At 39.2% G+C, this 22,080-nt stretch overlaps 3 protein-coding genes across 4 annotated transcripts; 1 reads left to right on the forward strand and 2 right to left on the reverse strand.

The window, feature by feature from the left end:
* Positions 1 to 238: 238 nt before the first annotated feature.
* Positions 239 to 13,861, reverse strand: LOC139108084 (uncharacterized). The gene is made up of 3 exons (XM_070666097.1): positions 13,735 to 13,861; positions 10,223 to 10,417; positions 239 to 1,813 (listed from the first exon to the last, which is right to left on the reverse strand). The coding sequence occupies exon 3, from the start codon at positions 1,799 to 1,801 to the stop codon at positions 869 to 871; it is 933 nt and encodes a 310-aa protein (XP_070522198.1). The 5' UTR covers positions 1,802 to 1,813; positions 10,223 to 10,417; positions 13,735 to 13,861; the 3' UTR covers positions 239 to 868.
* Positions 13,164 to 17,099, reverse strand: Dnapol-alpha50 (DNA primase small subunit). Of its 2 annotated transcripts, none has more exons than XM_070666089.1 (9): positions 16,979 to 17,099; positions 16,722 to 16,844; positions 16,504 to 16,654; positions 16,036 to 16,211; positions 15,765 to 15,963; positions 15,486 to 15,696; positions 15,021 to 15,414; positions 14,858 to 14,935; positions 13,164 to 13,509 (listed from the first exon to the last, which is right to left on the reverse strand). In XM_070666089.1, exons 2-8 carry the CDS (start codon positions 16,816 to 16,818, stop codon positions 14,910 to 14,912), a joined length of 1,254 nt encoding a protein of 417 aa, XP_070522190.1. In that variant the 5' UTR covers positions 16,819 to 16,844; positions 16,979 to 17,099; the 3' UTR covers positions 13,164 to 13,509; positions 14,858 to 14,909. The 2 variants fall into 2 exon arrangements, with proteins under 2 accessions (XP_070522190.1, XP_070522189.1); XM_070666088.1 differs by lacking the exon at positions 13,164 to 13,509 and adding an exon at positions 13,732 to 14,055.
* A 94-nt stretch (positions 17,100 to 17,193) lies between these two features.
* Positions 17,194 to 21,977, forward strand: Ire1 (serine/threonine-protein kinase/endoribonuclease Ire1). Its single transcript, XM_070666073.1, has 4 exons — positions 17,194 to 17,875; positions 18,118 to 18,238; positions 18,317 to 18,359; positions 18,437 to 21,977. Exons 1-4 carry the CDS (start codon positions 17,795 to 17,797, stop codon positions 21,147 to 21,149), a joined length of 2,958 nt encoding a protein of 985 aa, XP_070522174.1. The 5' UTR covers positions 17,194 to 17,794; the 3' UTR covers positions 21,150 to 21,977.
* Positions 21,978 to 22,080: the final 103 nt, after the last annotated feature.

Here is a 22,080-nt window from a genome sequence, read left to right on the forward strand (position 1 = left end):
GATGTTTAAAGTCAGATTGCGCTGAAATAATATCAGTTCTCCTTACGCGTGCGATGTGAATAAATTGCATACGTTTGCAACCAGGCAGGATATAATTCAGACAATCTGGCCGAACCCATGCATGTCCCAAGTCAATATTTGGCGTTCCAAGATATGAGGTGGTAGAAAATATGATTTTTCACTTCGTTGCAATATCACGGCCGGAATTAAAGACGACACGCGTACGTTGGTTTTCTTTTAAATATTATTTTTTATTTTTTTTTTTTTTACATTTAATTCACATATTTACAAACGCGCGAGAGCTGCATACTGCATCGAGCAGCAAACACATATTATCGGCACACGCGAACTAAAACAACGGCTTTAAATAACACAATCTATTACACGTTTGTTTTAAATATAATATTACACACGTTATATAATAAATTAAATTAAATAAAAATACAAAATTAAAAAATAAATAACCTTTTAAAAATTGTAAACTTTGCGTGCTAAAATAATCGAGAAACATTAATCGCAGAAACTATTATACAATATTAAAAGAAAAAAAAAAAGAACCGCGTTATACGATATTTTACTTAACAAGAAACCTCTGTTTAATAAATTATTATCGACGATAACGTAATATAATTGTAAAGTAAATTAATAATTAACTTGGAAAACTCTTGAACATTTAAATGAGTATTATTATTATCATCGTAAGTTTGCCGCCGTCGGATTCACTCATCTAAGATTGAAACTAATTGACATTAAATACCTTCATCAACTCGCTGAATTCTTGTCGCTCGCGCCTGTTCGGGAGAAATATCGAGCCTCTTCTCTATATCGTACTTTTTTTTTCCAATCTCCAGATATCATCGAAGTGAGTCTAGTTTTGGTAATTGGAATGTCGAATCGGCTGGCGCGCCGAAGTGGTATCGTCTGACCCGAGCAAGTACACGCTGGTCAGCTTGCCGTTGAAGGTATAAGGTCCCATATCGAGACTGTTGAGCGCATCATCTGGCCTCTTTACCGGCTTGAGGTTCGCCTGCCACTGATAAATAGAGGTCGGCTTACCGTTGTTCACGAAGTCGGCTGACAGGCTGCCCAGGTTCGTGATTGGACTGTCGGCCGGCTTCTTGCCGGGCTTCTTCTGCCATTGATAGACGGATGTGGGCTTGCCGTTGCTTACAAAGTCTATAGGCAATTTGATGAAGGGATTAACGGTCTGCTGAGGTCGCGCGGGTCTCACGTGTAGCTGGTGGTGCAGCTGGACCAGTTGCGGCCCGAGGGGTATCTGGGGCTTCAGGGTAGCAGCGCCCGGGTACGTAGGTGGTTGCGAGACGTAGCCGAGGCCGGGCACGAACATGTACGGGACCGGTGGCAACCGAATGTAATAGATATCGCTCTCTTGGTATCCCTTGGACGACCTGTTCTCTATCGTCAGCTCCGGGTTGTTATCGCTGTAATCGATTTCGTACGTGGGCACCCTCGGGTAGTGCAGAAAACGCGATACCAGGGGATAATCTAGAAATAAAGCTTTGTGCTTTCGTCCCTGCGTGGCCCTCTTCTCCCTCGCCTCGTTCTCGCGTGTCTCCGATTCGAAAGTAGCCAGCTGAACCACTCCGTACCTTGGGGTTGACGGAGCCTCGTTTGTGCCCTCGCGTATTTCGTTCGGACCGTTGTCCAGGGCGTCCAAGCGACTTTCCGTGGAAAGCGAAAGCGCTTTTTCGACACGAGAGACTAATCGGTCGTTGAAAGCGTTTGGAAAAGGGCCTGCCGCCACAAATCCGATTAGAGGTATCAGCAGGACAAGCACCATCGTGTGGAGAGTCTGAAAAGGTAGAAAGATTTTTAGAATGATACTTAATGGAACGAGTACGTACGAATTTGAAGCTATTTGGGAAAATATAACGAATAAACGCTTGGGGCTAATTTATATAAAATAATTAAATACGACTGACAATGAGATTTTATAAAAATAAAATTAAATTAAATCCTATTAAATAAAAAAAAAAATATTAAAAAAAAAAGTTTGATGAGCTAGAAGTTTCAATTCTTATTACAAAAATTAAAACGTGGACAAAATAATTAAATAACTCGCTGAAAATCATCAATACATAATTAAAAAATCATCAATCTCAATTCGGCCGATCGACGCCTGCCGAATTATCACCGCGACGTCTTATCGCGCAATTAAGACTCGTTAGGAGCTATTTTATTTTTGCCTGCGCGGGAAATCCGGCCGCCTCGCGGCGAAGTTAAATGTCCCGCCGGACGTCTTATCGTTCTGAATTTAGCGGAGCGAGCAAACGAGCCAAAACAAATTGTCCGCTCCGTTGGGGTGGATGTCCTTAAGAAAGATGCGTTTCCTGCCCAGGCTACGCCGCGCCGTGGCCATTATCGGATCTCCTTACTCCTCCGTTGGCCGGGCTCGCGCTCGCGATTGTACGCCGTATATATCTGACGTCGAATAAATCACGTCCCCGCGCGGAGCGAGCGAAAAAGGGTGGGCGGGCAAGAAAGGAGCGAGGATACAAACGCGACGCGTCGTCGGCGTTTCGCGGGCGCGCTCGTTCCCCGCGTGCCTTTTGCTCGCGTTGCGGTATTTCTCCTCTTCTCCTTCGCGTCCGCGCGCCCAGCGATGGCCCCGAACGAAACAGGAGCACCAAGAGGCGTAATTGAAAGCGGGTTATAAAATCGTCGAGTCACGCATTCCAGCCCGCGAAGTCCTCCCCGTGCTCACTCTCAGGAGGACCTTGCAGAAGGTCGTGACGCGTGGAGATCGGCCCTTTCGATCGGGGTTAGCCGTTCTCTCTTTCCCTGCGACTGGACGGTTCTAATTAATCCGCAAAACAGCTCCTTCCCCCGGCTGACTTTGCAAGCAGTTCCTTATTTTTTTTTTTTTTTTTTTTTTTTAAGTATTTTCGTGTCCCATTAATTACTATCTTCTTTCAAGAAATTAGTTTTGTATATGTATATGGATAATTTGGAAGTATAATTTGAAAAGTGTTTCCTGTATCTTTGAATTAATTTTTTTACTTTTAATTAAGCGAAACAATGTTATAGGTGACATCTTTTTTCTTTTTAATATGCTAAACTTAGTTAATCATACGTTTATGTAGGTGACCGATAAAGTGAATTTAAATGATAAATTCGTATTAATCTCGAGGGTTTCCGATGCCGAGAATCGGGCCAAAAAGGTTGCGAAGTAACAAAAGTCTAGGATGAATAAAGTGGTCAAGTCTGAACATCGTTGCTGGCGCTATCTTTGATCAACAGTAGAAGGCTCAAGTTGCATATCACAGAAGATAATGAAACCGAAGGCAATTCACGCGATGATAAAACTTTGATTTTACAACTTTTACCGTCAAATAATATTGCAACTCGAGCTTAACGCCGGTGGTGAAATTGGCGGAAACGGAAGACATTATTTCCCTTACATTTACTCTAAAAAAAAAAAAAAAAAAAAATTAATATAATTAATATCCAAATATACATTAAACTTAATAGTTAAAGAAATTTTTTTTTCGGCCAAAAGTTATTAAATTTAAAAGTTTTTTATTTTAATTTAAATTACTAAAAATGTTGCTTATATTTTAAACCAGAAAGAAAGAAAAAAAAAAAAGAAAGAAAGGAAACAATTTCTGAAATTACAATTAAAATAAATATTTCTCGAGTACAATCGACGTTAAGAAATGTTTATTCAACGGTCTATTAATTTTGTAACTGTTAATTCCGCTATTACTAATTAAAGTATCCTGAATCGTTTATTGGGCGATTATCGCCGTCGAAGGAATTCCATCGACGTTTCACCTCAAGTACAATAAAGTACCGATTGTCATAACCACGTTCGAATGCCTGCCGACTCGGCATTGTTTCTGGATAACCGTTTTTCCTTCCATCATCGGCGCGTAATCGAGGTTTAATTTTATTTGCGGTCAAAACGCGCCTGGAGCGCGTCTTAATTCACGTCGGTGTATTAATTAAAACCGGCGTAATAATAATCGAAATCTACGCCCCCCCGGGTGCCGTTTATGAAACCCGCCGTTTCTCCGCAACTATTTGGATTATTTTCCCAGCTGTGTGCTCGCGCACAATGCAGATTTTAGTTAAGATAAGCCTGGGGAGCTAAATCCGACGTGACACACGTGACGTTTATATACCGTTAATGTGTATTAATTTTTCATCGCTCGTATTACACATTGCACGCGGCGCGTGCAGACCGTTATTTCCCTGAAACAAAGCGCCGGTATGTGTCAACGTGAGTTCTACATAATAATGTGTTATTTTTGCCTTGGCACGAAGAACAAACGCTGGAAACGTTCGATTTTATACAAAATGCACGATTTCAGACGGGAGCAATAAAGACGAGATAGTTTCGTGGAAAATTTTTCTAATAAAGTCGGAATAAGAAAAAGAAATTTTCTCTAAACAACTTCAAAGTGATAAACGCTGTCTTTAGATTAGGGAAAAAAAAAAAAAAAAGAAGACGACCGGATAGAGAGTCGCAAGTACCGCCGTTAAAACGATCATTTCGCTGTGTATCATTTCGCTGTGACACTCGGAGACACTTCGCTCGTATACAAATTTAAACGAGGGAAACAAAAAGGCACAATATAATTAACTTTCCTCTCGTTATTTTCATTGAGCTATTTCTTGTTTTAATCCAACTTCATAAAAAAATAAAAAAGTAGCACAGCTTCTTACTCTGCAGCTGCCAACGTAAATTATTATACGTTTCATTTACAAATATTGTCGCGTTAGTTTCTTTAATAGGCCGCCGCCGAGCGTTTCGCGGGATAAAATGAGAAAAACTGATTTCCTTCCGACACGTCCAGTGATTATCGGAGCGTATATACGCGTCGTTTGCTCTGGCGGAACGCAGCCACCCGAAATTAACGTCGGAAATGCCGCAGTTTTCTAATAACGTCGGCGACAGGGGCCACTACCCGAGTGGAAATTTATCTAGCTAATCCGACCAGATGTTAACACACGCACGTACTCACCCTTCCGCGACGGTCGGCGGGTCTGGCGACCAGCAGTCTGGGCAGTTGAACGCGCGTTAGATAGGTCAAGACGCGCAGTAAATTAGTACGCGGCGAAAAACGTTTAGATATCTAACTCTTCTAGCTCGTTGATAGCTAGTAATAATTATCTAGTACTTGGTACGTTTTGAGTGTTACATTTTTGGTTTGGTGCTAGTCAGTTTTGCTAAACAGCCACGAGATAAACCACGAATTGGCTAGCTAATTATTAGGTAACAGTGGGAATCAATTTCCACTCGGGTAAACGTGCACCACGCACGAACGTTCCTACCTCGTTCTATCATTACATCTTACGCTTCGCTTCTTGATAAAATAGATTCCCCTTTTTATAACGCTGCCCGGACACGCGGACAGCCTTCAATCTCAACGGAAGGAGAGAGTTAGATATCGAAGCAGCGGACGCGGCCAGGGAATCCCATTGTTGACCCGAATAATTGCATATTAATCACACCTATGTGTACCTCGCGAAGCGGAAACGGGGCCACCTTTTTTTTTTCCCCCCCGAGCGAAGGATGATGGCACGTCCGGTGAAAACTACGTGGTCCACTCTTTATTATTATTATTTTTTTTTTAATTTATTCTTTCTTTAATCGGTCGTCATACGTGACTAAAGAAACGCTGAATGTAGCAGCGAGAAGCCAAATCGATCATCGCGTTTTCGAAGCACCTACTTTTTAAGGGAGAGTAATAGACACAAAGTCATATATTATAATTATCTGTTTTTGTTAAAAAATAAATTTTTTTTTAATCTTTGGAATAATCGATAAAATAAATTAAAAAAAAAAAACACGTAAAAATAAAACGTTATTTTATAGAATATTTAGCATCAGTTTTATAATCCGTGATTTGTTTTTTTTTTTTTTTTTTCTATTAAGGCCGCGAGAGAGAAAATTATAATCGTGTCCAAGTATATCGATGTTAATAAATAGATAGAAATTATATATCATTATAAATCAAAACAAATTCATATAAAAATAAAGAAATCAACGGCGGCGATTCAATTTATAATTGGATAAATTCAGATAAATCACCATTGACGCGTGTCGCGCTTCGACGTAAAACACGCAGGAAGAAAAGATAGCTATCACGAAGGCACTCGTTCTTATTCGCTGCTTCTTTAATCATCCAATTTTACGCTACTGATTTTAGCGCGATACAGCGATACATCGTGGAATCTCGCAAGGATGTAGCGCGGAAGCTTGTACAGTGATTCATTCATAGGCTATTGAAAGAGTTTTTATTTTGCAATAAATTCTCGATATCCCTCGCAAAAAGTGCCGCCGGGTCTCGCCGATGATCTTTTGCGGGGGAATCGGTTTCGCGAAAGGATACCACTTAAACGAACCTTTTCGGGTTAATAATTATTACGAAGCTCCATTTTTTAAATGCTAAAATATATATTAATACTTAATCTTCTGCCATTATCAAATTTTACTGTTTTATATTTATTAATATAAGATATATTAAATTATAAAGCTCCCCCTTTTTTTTTTTTTTTTTCCACTCTGGCAAAGAATTCCGGTCTCGCGTGTCTAATTATCATTAGACAAAAATTTTCCACTCGGAAATATTTGTTCTTTCGCGAGTAAATTCAAAGGTAGAGGAAAAATCCCGGAATAATACCAATTTGGAATCGCGGTTCGATCGAGACGCGGCGATTCTAAATGGGCGATATTTCCTAATAAGCAACTTTACAAGGCTTTCTCATGATTGTCCCGGATGGCGAAGGACTCCGCGGTCGCTGGCAAGGTGCTTCTTTTCAATCTTAAGATCACAATCGAGTGGCCGAGCGAATCCGTGCCGTTCGCCGTACACACCGTTCGCGATTTTTACTCGCGCAAAGTCGCAGGAATCACGATCGGAATTTTTAAGAAGCATACGTACCGATTGTCCGGCAACGGCACATTCGATTGTTAATTTCGGAGTTTACCGGCGCGGTCCGCGAATAATTTCGCGATGTAACGAGGCTGCGAATGTAGCGCGACGCTGGGACTCGGGTTTTCGAAACGATATATATTATTTATACCTGCTCTATCGTGGAACAATTTTAGTTGCACAAATTGTTTAAACACTTGAGACGCGTAATAACGGTTCCGTAAGCGCTGATCGTCCGTTATGAACATCGATTTCAGATTCTGCGTGCCTGAAAATGCCCGATTCCTCTCCGACACAAAGCAATTTCACGTGCACGTTCTATTTCAACTAATAATTACAATATTATTAAACTGCATTGACCATTTACGAGATTTTATATAAAGAAAAAAAAAGGTCCTCTACTAGTATTTACAATAACCGGGAGCGATAACTCTTCATCCGGCGTTTACCGATTAAACTTTTTTACAACTCTTATTTTATTTCATCGAATAAAGTGTAACTGAGTTACGTTATTAACGATGTTGAGAAGAAATCTAATTTTCTGAAATATTATACGGAAATTTTATCGGTACTCTCAATATTGTACAACTGTGGTCATTGATACAATCAAAACGAATCGCTATCAAGCATATTATTAATAAGAAAAAAAAAGAAAAAAAAAATAGTGCCGTCCAACGAGCGAATTATTCGATTTAGCGCGGAACTGTAATTCCGACATGAAGTAATAATCATCCCGGCACACCTTCCTGTATCTACGTTCATCTCTTGATTCTTGTTCAAGTTTTTACGGTTTGAAAATTAAGTTATATCTTACGCGAGTTAGACCATTTAATTGCAAGTCGAAATAGCATCTTCCAAATTCTTTCACGCGACCTATGAAAGTACGTTCATTCATACTTTCTCAAAAAATAAAAAAAAAATTTCTTATCGTTTTTTTTTTTTATTAAAAAAAATTATTTAGAAATCAAACTATTTTATAACTTGATATTAAAAATCGAAGAATCTATTGACTACCGACGAAATCGCCAATTTATAATGGATTATCCCCGCGAGAATCCCGATCTGCTCGTAAATATCCATCGCACGCTTTTTGCGGAGATAAACTACATTTATTATTATTTTTTCTTAAAGATGCGCAAAACATTAATGACACAAAGCAACGGTATTATTATAAATATATATAAATGCGATCTTGTGCACGAATCGATTAACCTAGATAAAGCGACGACCAACGCTTGTTACAAGAGTATCATTTTTTTAAATACAACTATTCGAGATTGATAATTAGCTGAGTGACTTTGTTAAGTAATCATTCTACTTGCGCCAAAAATTTTTGGTGCCGTAATGGATAAAAAAAAAACGTTAGATTGTTAAAAGATATTCGCCGATACAAGCACGGCCTTGTCGAACCTTTCGATAATTAGCATCGCATGTAAAATAATTAACCATCTTTTATTGCAACGTGCCATAAACCGCTCCCTTTCTCAGAGATCTCATTAAGTTCAATGATCGCGTCTCGCTATCCTAGATTCCAGTTTCGCTAATACCGCACGGAGTAGCATCCAATTTAAAAATCAATACAATTTATTCTCATGTTCCCGCCGTCTAAAAACTTTCACCTCGTTTCCAATCCTCTCAATATTCACGGGAGGAAATCGCGATTCTGGAAGAGGCCCCGGTGTACGAAACGAAATATCGAAGAGATAGAAACGATTACGCATGCATCCAACAATTGTTTGAGGCATGAGATAATAAGTACACAATTTTACAACAAATAATTACCTATAGACCTAAAGCAACGTTTCCTTTCCTTCTCTTGACGAGAATTGCGCTGGCTGTAAATTATTTCCGCGTGAAAAAGAAAAAAAAATAGAAAGATCGGCGCGCGGTTCTCGGTGATAGCCAGGTCAAATTTCGAGAGTAGATACATAAATCGCGAAATAATTTACATCTCGTTTTCCAGATGCTGTGCACGGCGAAGCGCTTCCTTCCTTCCTTCGCGCGACCTCACCGTTGACTTCTTGCGGCTTACCGTAAGAAATTGGCCATTTATTACGAGCACAGTTATATTTACATTTAAAAAGAGGTGAAATTTTAGAGAACTCTAGCCAGGACCGCAAACCGGTTAACGTTGCATGGCGAATGGAAAAATCGAGCGGTCGAGTTCGCTGAATAAAAGAACCTCCGCATCGTTCTCGCGGTTGAGGAATACCGCCGATTTGCAAGGAGGGAAGCGGGAGGAACGACTTGGCAATGTAATTTTGGGTAAATGCGTACGGACGGGACTGGATATAATAATCTCGCGAGAATATGGCCGGCTGAAATTAAGTCCAAGATTATTTCGTCGAGCGGATTAATCGTCTGATCGATCGGCCAGATTGGTCACGTTACACTAAACCTTGTAGCGTTTAACGAAAAGATGAAATGAAATGAAATCGCTTATGGCCGACTTGCAATATAAAATAAGAGTCCGGTGGCAAGAATAGCGTCGCGAGTTCCACCACGGTCAGATTAATAATTGGACGGGTTAAATTTAGAAAATAATGCCTCGCGACGTCGATCAAATAGCAACGATGATCAAACCCTAAACAATGAGAGAAGAGATTCTTTTCTCATTGTCATTCGTAGGTGCACGTCGCGAAGATTTGATGCCAATCGCTCGGTTGCACTACTTGAAAAAAAAAAAAAAATAAAAAAAATTCCTCGCGCTTTTCTCGATGCGCGGACGGTGGGCATTGCGAGAAGAATACCAATCGATGGAACGGCGATAGCGATCGTGATCGACATAACGTTCGGCGATCATCTGTGAATAGGTCGCACGTGAGCGTACTAACATCTGTAACGAACAATCGTGGGTGGTATCATGCCCAGACACCGTTTTTTTCTTTTTCTCCAAATACAAAATTAAAAGTGCGAAAAGCATAACGTAACACGTAACAAAAAGCTTCAATGAGTATCTCTTTAATAATAATAAAATAAAAAAAGTCGTAGCTCGCGAGAATATTCGTGACTTGATGCGTAAAGTTTAGATGATCGTCCCCTGCCAGTCTAGTGACACTTGAATCAATCATCTGCTAACGCAAGTTTAAATTAATTTTCTTTTCTCGTTATAGTACTCCGACCGATCCTAATTCATTCATACTATTTTTTTACGCCACGTTACGTTCACATTGCGCATTTCGATCAAGGTGATTCCAATTCCCCGGAATATTCCGTGCAATTACCCGCAATTAAGCATCATGATCGCGCGTTTCAGAGCACAATCCGCTCGAAATTCGCGTTCAAGAGATTACAAAGAGGAACTCGCTGGCGTTACTCACCGCGAAGCTTCGCAGGCGGAAATCGCAGATTCGGCGATCAGCAGCACGGGGACCAGTCGTGAAACCTTGCTACTTCCGTTCGCGGACCCAGAGCAGCCCTTTTCCGGTAAACACATCCGAGCGCTCGTCGGCTGGCGCGGCAGGGTCGGCTGGCACGTGGGGTGTCGCACAAAGTAATCACCGGACTCCGGGAATCTGATATCAGAATGGAAGCTTTTCTTAAGGCCGGTCTGTACTTATGTCGCTGCCCCCACTGTATGGCAAACGTTGTACCTGGGCACGCTGCTCCTCGTAGCGTCCGAGGAACCGTGGAAGCGTCTCCCTCCTAGACCTAGGACGAGGGGACACGCACGCTACCGTCGAACGGCACACTTTCCTTTCGCACCTCTGTTCGGCGCTTCACTCTTGCTGACGCATAAAGAAGTAAAGACTCCTCACGACACTTTTGCTCTTGATCGGGACCGAAGACGCGGACGATCCGCCGTCTTCGCTAATGAATTCATTACCCCCCTCCGCCCTCCCCCAGAGAATTCTCCTGGCGATTCGTCCTCCTTTCGGTCAATTTGACGCGCGCGCGTGCGTGTGTGTATCTATTAATTTGTAATTATATTGTTAGCTCGGTAACGCGAACCTAAGAATCGTGTTTCGAGACCCGCATCCGTTTCCCTAAAGTGCCATTTCCTGGCACGTGCAGGCGTTCCACGTCTCGTCGAGAAAATCGCGCCGTTCGTCGGACGCGGTATAATTTTCTAAAGCATGTAAAATAAATATTAGTCTCCAACCAGAAATTATCGCGCTCCCGATCGTCGATTTCTCGAGGAATAAAATCGACTTGCCGCACTTACGCGAGGAATCTCTAATCCCCGCGACAACGAGCGCGGCAAGGCACAGCGGGGAGAGGAACGGGATTTCCTGGGAAATATTTAAGTAATTAAATAGCCGTTGCGGCTTTCATTATTTTGCAATCCGGCGCTATCAGTTATATTATAGTTCGCCGCGCGTAAAAATCGCTGAAAATCCAACGTTATCTCCGAGATGAGAGCGCGCTTGATCGCGCGCGAAGCTATATTTATTCATTCATTCTTAATAAAAGGGAGAGAATTAAACGTATAAAAAAAAGGCCTCGTTCGCGAAAGTGAGACGTAAAACTGAAAAATACGGAAAGAGCTTCCCGTTAACTATTAATAACGAGCCGCTATTTAAGTACCCGACACTTTTAAATCTGTCTTTATTAAAGCTCTCATCCCTTTCGACGCGGTAAGCGATCATTTTCTATCCACGCGCTCAGTTTACCGTCGCGGCGCTATGATTAATCCCGAATTTATAATTGCCCGCGCGCGCGCGCGGAGATGCTCGTTAATTAAAGCAGCAATCAAACGTAAAAGAATGTATCGTTTAATTCAAGTCGAATTACACGTTTCTCCGACACGCGATTTCGCAATGGCTCTCGGCGCGATCTCCGGCAGCAGATCGCATACCTCATCCTAGATCTGGAAAAATGTAGTCCGCTGTGTTTGCGGGAAAAGTCAGGAGGGAAAGAGAGGCTCGGTTTCTCGCGTGAAATCCACCGGCGTGACCGATACTCGTATTATTTTATTCGGCACGTCGCCGCGCGCGCGCATCGGCCAGCTTAATCTAGCGGCAAATAAACCGGAGAGCTGCCGATCGCGAGATTGTAATAAGGACTCTGCGTCAAAAGGACGGTCGAAAACCCATCCGCTTTCCAAACAACCGGATAATGTCGAATTATCGAAGCGTTGAAGACGCGCGGTACTTCGCTTCCCTAAACGCGTGCCTCCTTCTCGATCGTTCCCGTTCTTCTTTTCGTTGTGCCGCCACTCGAAAGTTTTGGCACACCAAGAGAACGGGTCTCTGACTTTTATGATGACACCGTACTACCCGCTCGGCGATTATATGTATTATACATGTGTTAATTATCATACGAAATTAAAACCCTGACAAATTTTTGAAATTGTTCTTGTTGGTTTTAAAAAAGAAAAAAAAATATATTGTATATATAAAACTATATCGACAGGTTGAGGACTTTCTTAACGTGATTCTAGTCTAATTTCTTAGAGACGTAACTAGCTGGTCGGAAGAAAATTCATAAAATATTAATGTCTTGAAAGAGAAATTATAAAAAGTCCATTACAAATTCATGTATGAATTTTCGATGTTTAATTTAGACTTGGTAATTAAAAAGAAACAGACGCAACAGACTGCATCGAACGAGAGCGAAGACACTTTGAAAGTTTTGCGTACAATTTGGATTTGATCTCTCACGAAGATATCTCACAAGGCCGGAAGAAAATTCATTTATAAACGGTCGTCGAGAGAGAAATCGTATGCAAAAGTTCACTAAAATTAGTAAGTATGCGAGCCCAAAAATCAACAGGAGAAAGTGTACGTAGACATATGTATACATATATGGATATGATGTCATTTAGTTTCCAAAAGAATTATTTCTACTTGTTCCATTTCGGACAATTATTAATTAGATTAAAGTTTCGCGTTGATTTTCAAGCGCGGAAATGGAGTAGATTTCACATGCGATTGATTTTAAGTGCGAGAGACCGGCCGTTTACAGCGAGGGAACGCGACGTTACAAAATTACAGATGTGCATTTTCAGAACCGCGCTTACGGCACCGTGTTCGCGCCGAACGAATCGATCCGATCAATTACGGAAGTTCGACGACAATCGAGCTAATTAACACATTTTCCGAACGACGAACGAATGGTGACGGGCAACTTCCTGGGTAAAGAAATAACTATGTTTTCTGAGATAAGAACGCGTAACGACATGTGCTCTCCTTATTATCACTGCGTGATGCCCGCAATTACGCGATCTGAGGAATTACGTGCGTCTGCAATTGCATTTACAGGCGGTAACGCGCATCCGTAATGTCCTTTTCCGTTTTCATAAAGCTATGTGAATATGTGTGCACGCAATATGATTTATATTTATTTTCCAGTGCATTCTCTCTCGTTCACGGGGACCGTATTGTAATCGTATTACGGTCACATCACTTCCGCTCGAGTTGTAATTAAATTTATAGTAGCAGGGACGCTTTTTAATTATCGGAAGGTGTCTGTGAATTATAATCCTTAAAGATATAAACTACTCGGAGAGACAACTCGACGTTCCGCATTGTGGAAGCGCAGTCTGGCGTTGCAGGATATCTCAAATCGGCCAGCGTGCACGCGTTTTTTTTTCCTACACACGCGCACGCATGAGCGCGTTGTATACGTCTTATATATATATATGTATATATTTTTTTTTTCTTACCTAAAAAAATTAAAAAAATTTTTTAACGAAATATGACAGTTTTCTATATATACTTATTATTTTAGATAAATTTTTATGATATGTGAATATAAACTATGAGAGAGGAAACAAACATATTTCATACGTAATTATGGAAAAAAAAAAAATGTTTTTAGGTAATCTGATCGGCTAAAAATATTTTAAATTTACGAATAAGGATTAATAAGAAGAGATATTAATAGCTACCTATTTTTTAAACAGCGCTTAACGAGTAACGAGCGAGCCCGTGCCACATGCGTTTCTTCTCTCAACCACGTTTCAACCGTGAAATAGGACAAAACTTCATAGCCAGACGAAAAAAAAAGAAGACATATCGACATCACAGTGATTCACAGATACGGCATGCTTGCACGTTTTCCACAGGCCAGTAATTGGGCCAACAAAAAATGTGCGTGTGTATACACATATACATATATGTGATGTTCCTGTTAACGGGCTGGCCTGATGTACATGAGATACTTATAAAAAAAGAAAGGAAGAAGAGATTCCAATATGTATAATGTTCACCTATAAAAAAAACAAAAGAAAAAGCTTAATCAGCATGGGTCGAAAGATTAAACATATTAATAATGGAAGCGAGATTCGGTTTTGAGAATATTAGTAATTCGTTTGGATTTTTATGCACATCTGTTTTACAATTTTTATTTGTTTCAAGTGTAATATAGAAATATTACGCAATATTATTTCGAGATAATAATTGGGAACAAAAAAATTTACTACCGCCCTACTTCAACTTAACATTTCAGATTAAGCTATACCATAAAAGCATATGGCTCATAATCTCGGGACAATTAAAAACTGACGTGGCTAAAGACGCCTTCGTGAGAACAAGCGAGTTGAAGCAATTAACTTGACTTATATTAACTAATTAGCATAAGGCGTGCATCCGATTTAACGGGAACGAGACGCCACCGGCAAAAGAATTTCACGGTGATTCACGTGAAAGAGCGAATCGCTTTTGTCTGAGGGCCCGGAATTTCATCTCGTTGATCCGAGAAGTGGAGTAGATGCCTCACGATCAAGGAGAAATCTCGTTAACGCGCATCAGAGTGACTTTTAAAAATGAACGTTTCAGTTTCGCGGGAAAAATTTGAAAGTCACGATTTTTGCTCGATTGCTATCAATCCAGATTTCAAACAGCGTACTTTCTTTTTGCTATAGACTGTAAAAGTTCTACTTGATCTCACTTAACGTGACAGACTGCATGATACGTAAGCAAAAGTCCCGAGTTTAAAGATAAAAAATATATATATATCTTTCAGTATTTCTATAAAAATACATTTAAAGCGTTATAAATAATATTACTTACTTTGATTATCTTTTAAATAGAATAGCAATTTTTTTTATCGTCGTAAAGTCTTTTAAAATTCCATACTGTCAGTTGAAACTAAAAGCAAACATGTTAGAAGATACCATCGTTAATTATACAAAATTGTAAAAACTGATAATTTTCTTAATTACAACGCGCTTACTTTTGCCTTTTAATCTCTCTTCCCGCCGTTCGGCCTCCAAGTGTCGTAAGAATTCTTGGAAAATATGCAGTGACTTGTTCAAGCTCGTTTTCTTGTAATCTTTAATTCGTTTTTTATTTAAATCGTATGTTTCTTCTTCAGCCTTGTCTTTTACGTCGTACGCATTAATCTCTTCTATCAATGTCATTATCGTAGGTACTTTATCGGGATCAAACTTATCCACTACACTTGCGTTAAACGGTATACAAATTTTGCCGGTTTTTGGGTGAACGCAAAAGGGCGACTTCAATAAATGATTCAAACCTTTGCTGACATTTATGTCTAATCTTGGATACGAATACTGCAATTTGATTTCCTCGATCAAGTGACGATACAAATACCATTTTCGATCGCCCTGAAAATAAGTAAGTTAAATAAATGCCATACTCTAAAATAAAAAAATGTGATAATAATATAATCGCGTACTCCCGTCCGTTTGGATTCAATGTACTGTACAAATGCAGTCCATCTTGCCTCACTGGTATTTTCTTTACCGAATAACGCCTTTACTTCTTGTCTATCTTCATCATTAGGCAGTATTGGAAGGAACTTTTCGATTCCTTCCTCTGTGCCTAACATATTTTGTTCTTTGACGCACATTTCAACAAAAACGGGATCAATTATGTCAAGAGCACGCCTGCAATATATGTATATTATGTATTGCTAATTTGTATTTGAATTATTACGAATAATATATAAACCCACTTGATAGAATGATGAATTTTATCGCCAGCTAGATGTACTTTCTTTTTCATAAATTCACCTCCACCTATGATTTGTAAATATTCGGCGACTGCTGCCCGTACTTGTCCCGATAAAAAACGCGCTGTAGTGTCGCACACCCAACAATGAATGCCTCTTCTACCAGAGAATACCCATAAAATATGCTTATATCCAAAATCCACTATAAAAACAAATTCCTGAATTATGACAATGTATCTTTTTAAGAAAAATAACAAATAACAATATATCTTACATTTCAGTGCACAATCTAATATCTTACAAGCAAGGGACATAAATTTCCAACACTTGTTACAAATATCTGCCCCTTTGCAACATGTTCTTACTTCATCATAGTCAGTCATGTCTATGTCAAACACTAATTCTCTCTCTACTGGATGAAAATTAGGTCCTCTTCTTTGATCTTTTGGTCTAAAGAAATTATAAATGTTTTTAATAACTTTAATCATATTTATTTTTCCTAAAAGCTATTTTTTTTTATTTTGACTTAGTTAAAATATATATATATATATATTTTTTTTTTTTTTATGAAATTAAAAAAATAATGCTTAAACTTTCTTTTAAAAAATTATTTCTACTATTTAATTATAATTACAACTTTAAAAATCATGCAAATAAATTAGAAATGGATTTATTTACAAAAGCATTCATAATCAACAAAAATTTTGAACATCTTGTATAATAATAAAACGATATACTTTACTGAGCATTATAAACTGCTCCTATGTCTATTTTATGTGGCAGTAATCTTTTAACCTCATCAGACAGTCCCTTCTGGTCAATAAAAGACTGATAACGTATGTAAATATCATCAGAGAGAGTGAATGAGAACTCTCTCCTGCTAAATGTGCCAGCTAAAAAGTTAGACACACATGTAATGAATTATATATTAAGTATGTGTTAAGGAAAAATAAATCTTACCATTTCCATAACTTAGCCACCGATGATAGTCTGAGAAGGGGAACAATCTTGAATAATAGATTGGCAATAAGTCGAGCAGATTCGAAACTTCACCCATTTCAACGTTAATAATTCTTTCTGAAACTAAATTAACTACCTTTGGCTTGTATTTTTAGGTTTCATACAGCATAAGATTTCTCTGACGTTATCAACGCGAATATATAAGAATATACTGTATATACAATTTCGAGATTTGCTACTTATTACTGCAGACTTACCGCTGGATAAATACACTCAATTACTACTCTTCATGCATCGATGTTAGAATAATAATTAATTAATTTCAAACGCATGCACATCCAACGCGAAAATGTGCGGAAAGAACCACGACTGATCGCGACGGAAAAATGGCGCGAAACTGGTAAGGTTATATTACATACAACTTTCGCGCGAAAACGCTTTCGTTCCCGTTGGTAGCATTAGTAACGTCTTCTTGAACGCACGCAAAGTCGATAGCGTTTAGATAATTAGGCGTTGGTAACACTGATGACTCTACCGACGCGTGTGTACGTGCGTATGCATGCGCATTTTGCGTACGCGTATACGCGTCCGTAATATATACATATGTATATATATATATGAGACACGTGTCCATATGATAAGTTTTACAAATTGTGCGTGTCACTACGTTGCGTACACACACTATACGCCCCCATAAGGCGCAGTAAAACAAACATCGGATCTCAGGGGATTGAGGAAACCGAAGGAACAAACGAGTAATGTTCGCTATGACAATTACACCGCAGCACATGTATAATTATCGCGACCTGACCGAGCAAGAAATGTAGAAGATGTTAATACGTACATTCGTGGATTTAAGGATGTAGGATGTGCACAGTTTACTTCTCGAAGGAGGTTCGCCCGGTCAGTAACGCCAATGAAAAACAATCTGCACGCATTACGAGACATTCTTGTTTCGACGTAACGTAAACTGATGCGTCGTAAGTGCCGCTGGATCGAGCCCAGTTTTTGCCGGGGGAAATTCACCCGTGTTCTTATGCCGTATGATCGATGCTACGTAAAGATTATTCACGATGCAAAGGTGGACGCTTTGGTCGGCGATACCTGTCATTCTGACAACGTTTACTCTTGCCCTGAGTCAACAAGCAATAGATGTATGTAAAACAATGTTCTTTATTTAAGATTCATTCTTGTTTTAGAGGAGAGCCTTCTTTGTGACACATAAGCAAACAAAAAAGATGAAAAAAACGTACATAATACTCTTTCTAAACTTTTACTGTACATTTTGAAAAACATTGGGATATTAAATTATTATTTAATTGTGCAGAAATTGTTAGGCAAGTGTATTAATTTTTACAATTAAAATTTGTTTTGACTTGAATGATTTATTTGTTAGAACCTTAACACTGAACTAGTACCAGAGCAAGATGATGCTCTTCTTTTGTTCTCTACCCTTGGAGGATTGCTGGTAGGAGTTGATCAGAGGTCTGGAAAAATATTGTGGCAGCAGGATGATGGTAATTAGATGAATTATATCAGCAAAATTAAAATTTTTTTCTTTAATCTTATATTTATATATATGTATTGTATTTCAGAACCTATAGTTAAAGTGCCTATCAATCTATCAGGAACCAAAATGTATGTATACTGTAAATGTATAGTTGCAATAATATTTGCAACATTTTATACTTTATTAAAATTGTATTGATTTTTAGGCCCATGTTTTTACCGGATCCTAGAGATGGTTCACTGTACCTCTTTGGTAGAGAATCAGAGGCATTGAAAAAACTACCATTTACCATTCCTCAATTAGTTGCCAGTAGTCCATGTAGAAGCAGCGACGGTATATTGTACACTGGCAGAAAAATTGATACCTGGTTTAGTATTGACCCAACAACTGGTGAAAGAGAACAACTTTTAAGTTTTCACACGGTGAAAGATACATGTCCTTTGACAATGCAGAATACTATCTTTGTCGGTCGCACTGAATATAATATTATTATGGTCGACAGTAAGAATAAAGATAGAAAGTGGAATGTAACATTTTATGATTATTCCGCTATGCAAATGGAGCCTGAAGTGACCGATAACTACGATTTGGTACATTTTACCACAAGTTCAACAGGTCGTGTAGTGACCGTGGATAGAAGATTGAGTAAAATTCTTTGGAAATTAGATTTAAAGAGCCCAGTGATCGCTGTATATACTGTAGCCAAAGATGGAGGATTGCTAACAGTCCCTTTCACGAGTATTGCCGATTCGTTATTAGAAAAATTTGCGATAAAACCGACTGATGTTCAATTATTTCCAACGTTGTATGTTGGACAGCATCGATACGGTCTCTACGCGTTGCCGTCGCTCGTCGATTTAGACACTACAACTATATCGACAAATAATATAGGACACTTGTTATTGGAAGGACCATTAATGATGTCACATCCTTACCCTATGGACGACAATAACGTACCATTGCCTGGGGATCATGTTTTTCTTTCTAATATTGATGTAACTAACAATGATTATCAAAGTATCAAGCGTGCTGAAAATGCCATTATGTTAGGTCATTACAAAGTACCCGCGGAGTACAAGCCGCAAAATCAACTTCTTCAAATAACCGGACGATCTGATCCGATAATCTTGGAGACTTCAACGTTAAATATCACTGGGACTAAATTATCTGTCGCCATGCAATCGGATACAAACGATGATACGATAGAGTCGGAAAATAATCGAAACTGGCAGAAATTTATATTAAATATTTACAGCGTGAGTAAAGTGTGGCTCAGTCAACAAGGAAACATGGACATAGTAATCGTGATCCCAATTACGTTAACAATTGGTACCGTTGTACTCTGGTATCTGTACAAGTGTCTGCACAACAAAGACCAACTCTCGTCTCAGCACACATCCCAGGGAGGCTCGCGCGAGAACAGTCGTTCAAATTATTCTGGTAAATCCGGTAGCTCGATTGTTATGCCAGAGGAGATCGGAGATGGCTTAGTTAAAGTGGGAAAAATTACATTTGATACAGAACAAGTGCTTGGTAAAGGATGCGAAGGAACATTCGTGTACAAGGGTGAATTCGACGGTCGTGCCGTAGCCGTAAAGCGGTTACTACCCGACTGTTTTACGTTCGCCGATCGAGAGGTGGCTCTTTTAAGAGAATCTGACGCACACGCCAACGTAGTTAGATACTTTTGCACCGAGCAAGATCGTATGTTCAGATACATCGCTTTGGAGCTAGCGGAAGCTACTTTACAAGATTATGTAGTCGGCACATACGACAGGGAAAAGATATCGGTAAAAAATATTTTGCATCAGTCTGTATCTGGACTAGCGCATCTTCATTTCTTGGATATCGTTCACAGGGATATTAAGCCTCACAATGTTCTGCTCTCTGTTCCTGGACCTCGCGGAGAAGTACGCGCCATGATATCAGATTTTGGATTATGTAAAAAACTTCAACTTGGTCGTGTATCATTTTCACGAAGGTCGGGTATCACTGGAACCGATGGTTGGATCGCGCCAGAGATGTTGAATGGGGAAAGGACGACATGCGCGGTCGACATTTTTTCTCTTGGCTGTGTGTTTTATTATGTTCTCTCTGGTGGCAAGCATCCTTTCGGTGATTCTCTACGAAGACAAGCTAATATACTCTGCGACGAAAGCGATCTGACAGCGCTCGAACAAGTGTCATCCTTGAGCGACAGAGAGCTAGCGTTGATGCTTATCAAAGCGATGATATCGAGCAATCCTGCCGCAAGACCGCCAGCTTCGGCAATTTGTAATTATCCAATCTTTTGGAACTTAGCAGAGATTTTGAGTTTCTTTCAGGATATCAGCGACCGGGTGGAAAAGGATCAGTTCAACAGCCCGGCCTTGATAGCGTTAGAAACTTGTAGCGAGCGCGTAACAGGAGAGGATTGGAGACTGTACATAGATTACGAAGTTGCGACAGACTTGCGCAGATACAGGAGCTACCGAGGCGAAAGTGTTAGAGATCTACTCAGGGCTTTGCGGAACAAGAAGCATCACTATAGAGAACTGAGCCCGAAAGCACAGGAGAGCCTTGGCGAGATTCCTAACGAATTTACGCAGTATTGGCTGTCGAGATTTCCATATTTATTGTGCCACGTGTGGTACGCGATGCAGAACTTTCGAAGCGAGTCGAGTTTAAAACAGTACTATCATCCACATTATACGTTTACAAATGGTTACGAGGGACAACAGGCGGCCTCAATTTTCGATCGGATGGATCGAGTTAACAACGCGCTGTCAACGTCAGTCAGCAGCAATAACAGACTGGGACCAACAAATAACGTCGATTGGAGCCCTAATCGAACGAAATACCGTGGTCCGAGACGAAAGCAGGAAAAGAAGAAGCAGGAGGAGCCAGTAACATGGTTATTAAATCAGTCGCCTAATTGAACGCTGTTTTTAAAACTATATATAAAAAAGATGCTGCGGTATAGTGTATTTTGTGTAAAATAAATTTGCCGTTCAGTTAGAATTACGATTCTATAAAAATAATCCAATGAAAATTAGACAGTTCCGCTTTAAGTTGAATAAGCAAACTGAAATCCATTTCAATTACAAGCCTCCGTTTTATATGTATATAACGGCGTACTGTGAAGATGGTCCATACATGTATATTTTTTTATACCAATTTCAACTCGTGATAGAAATCTAATTTAGATATAATGTGATTATTTATGATCGACGTATTGATATCTTTGTTACATTAATCTATAACGTAAATGATGTAAAATATATGTATAAGGCAACGAGAGAAACGTGTGTTTGTCTTGTTCGTATGTTAAGCAATGACGAGCGAGTGATTCGCAGAAAATGTTAATTAAGTTATTATAGAAGGCACAATTAAGATGTTCAGATCACTAGTAATAATTCGTTTAATGTTAATTTTATATTTTTGTGTTGACTTTTTGAAATAATGCACGTTTTTTTTTTTTTTAATTAAAAGATTAAAATATAGTTATTATGATTACGACTACCATTTGTTCAATCGTGGATACAAGTAGTTGTAAAAAAAAAAAAAAAAAAAAAAAAAATTGTATGCGCACGTTTCGAATGTATATAATACACTTTTTCGCATTTTTAATGTAGTCTATTTAACTTTACGTGTATACATAATGCAAGAGATGCCGCGCATTTTATGTAAATACTAGAAGAAACCATGCGCGCTACTTTTTAAGAGACCCTAATTACAATTAAATTACGAAAAAAAAAAAAAAATTATGCGACTTACCAATCTGCATGAGCTCCAGCGGAGTTGTAGAGTTCGGCCGGTGACTGTAACATAAAATGGAAAATATTAATGTAGACATGCCAGTACATTAGT

This window comes from Cardiocondyla obscurior, linkage group LG14 (genome assembly GCF_019399895.1).
Source record: "Cardiocondyla obscurior isolate alpha-2009 linkage group LG14, Cobs3.1, whole genome shotgun sequence".
Classification (NCBI taxonomy): Eukaryota; Metazoa; Arthropoda; class Insecta; order Hymenoptera; family Formicidae; genus Cardiocondyla; species Cardiocondyla obscurior.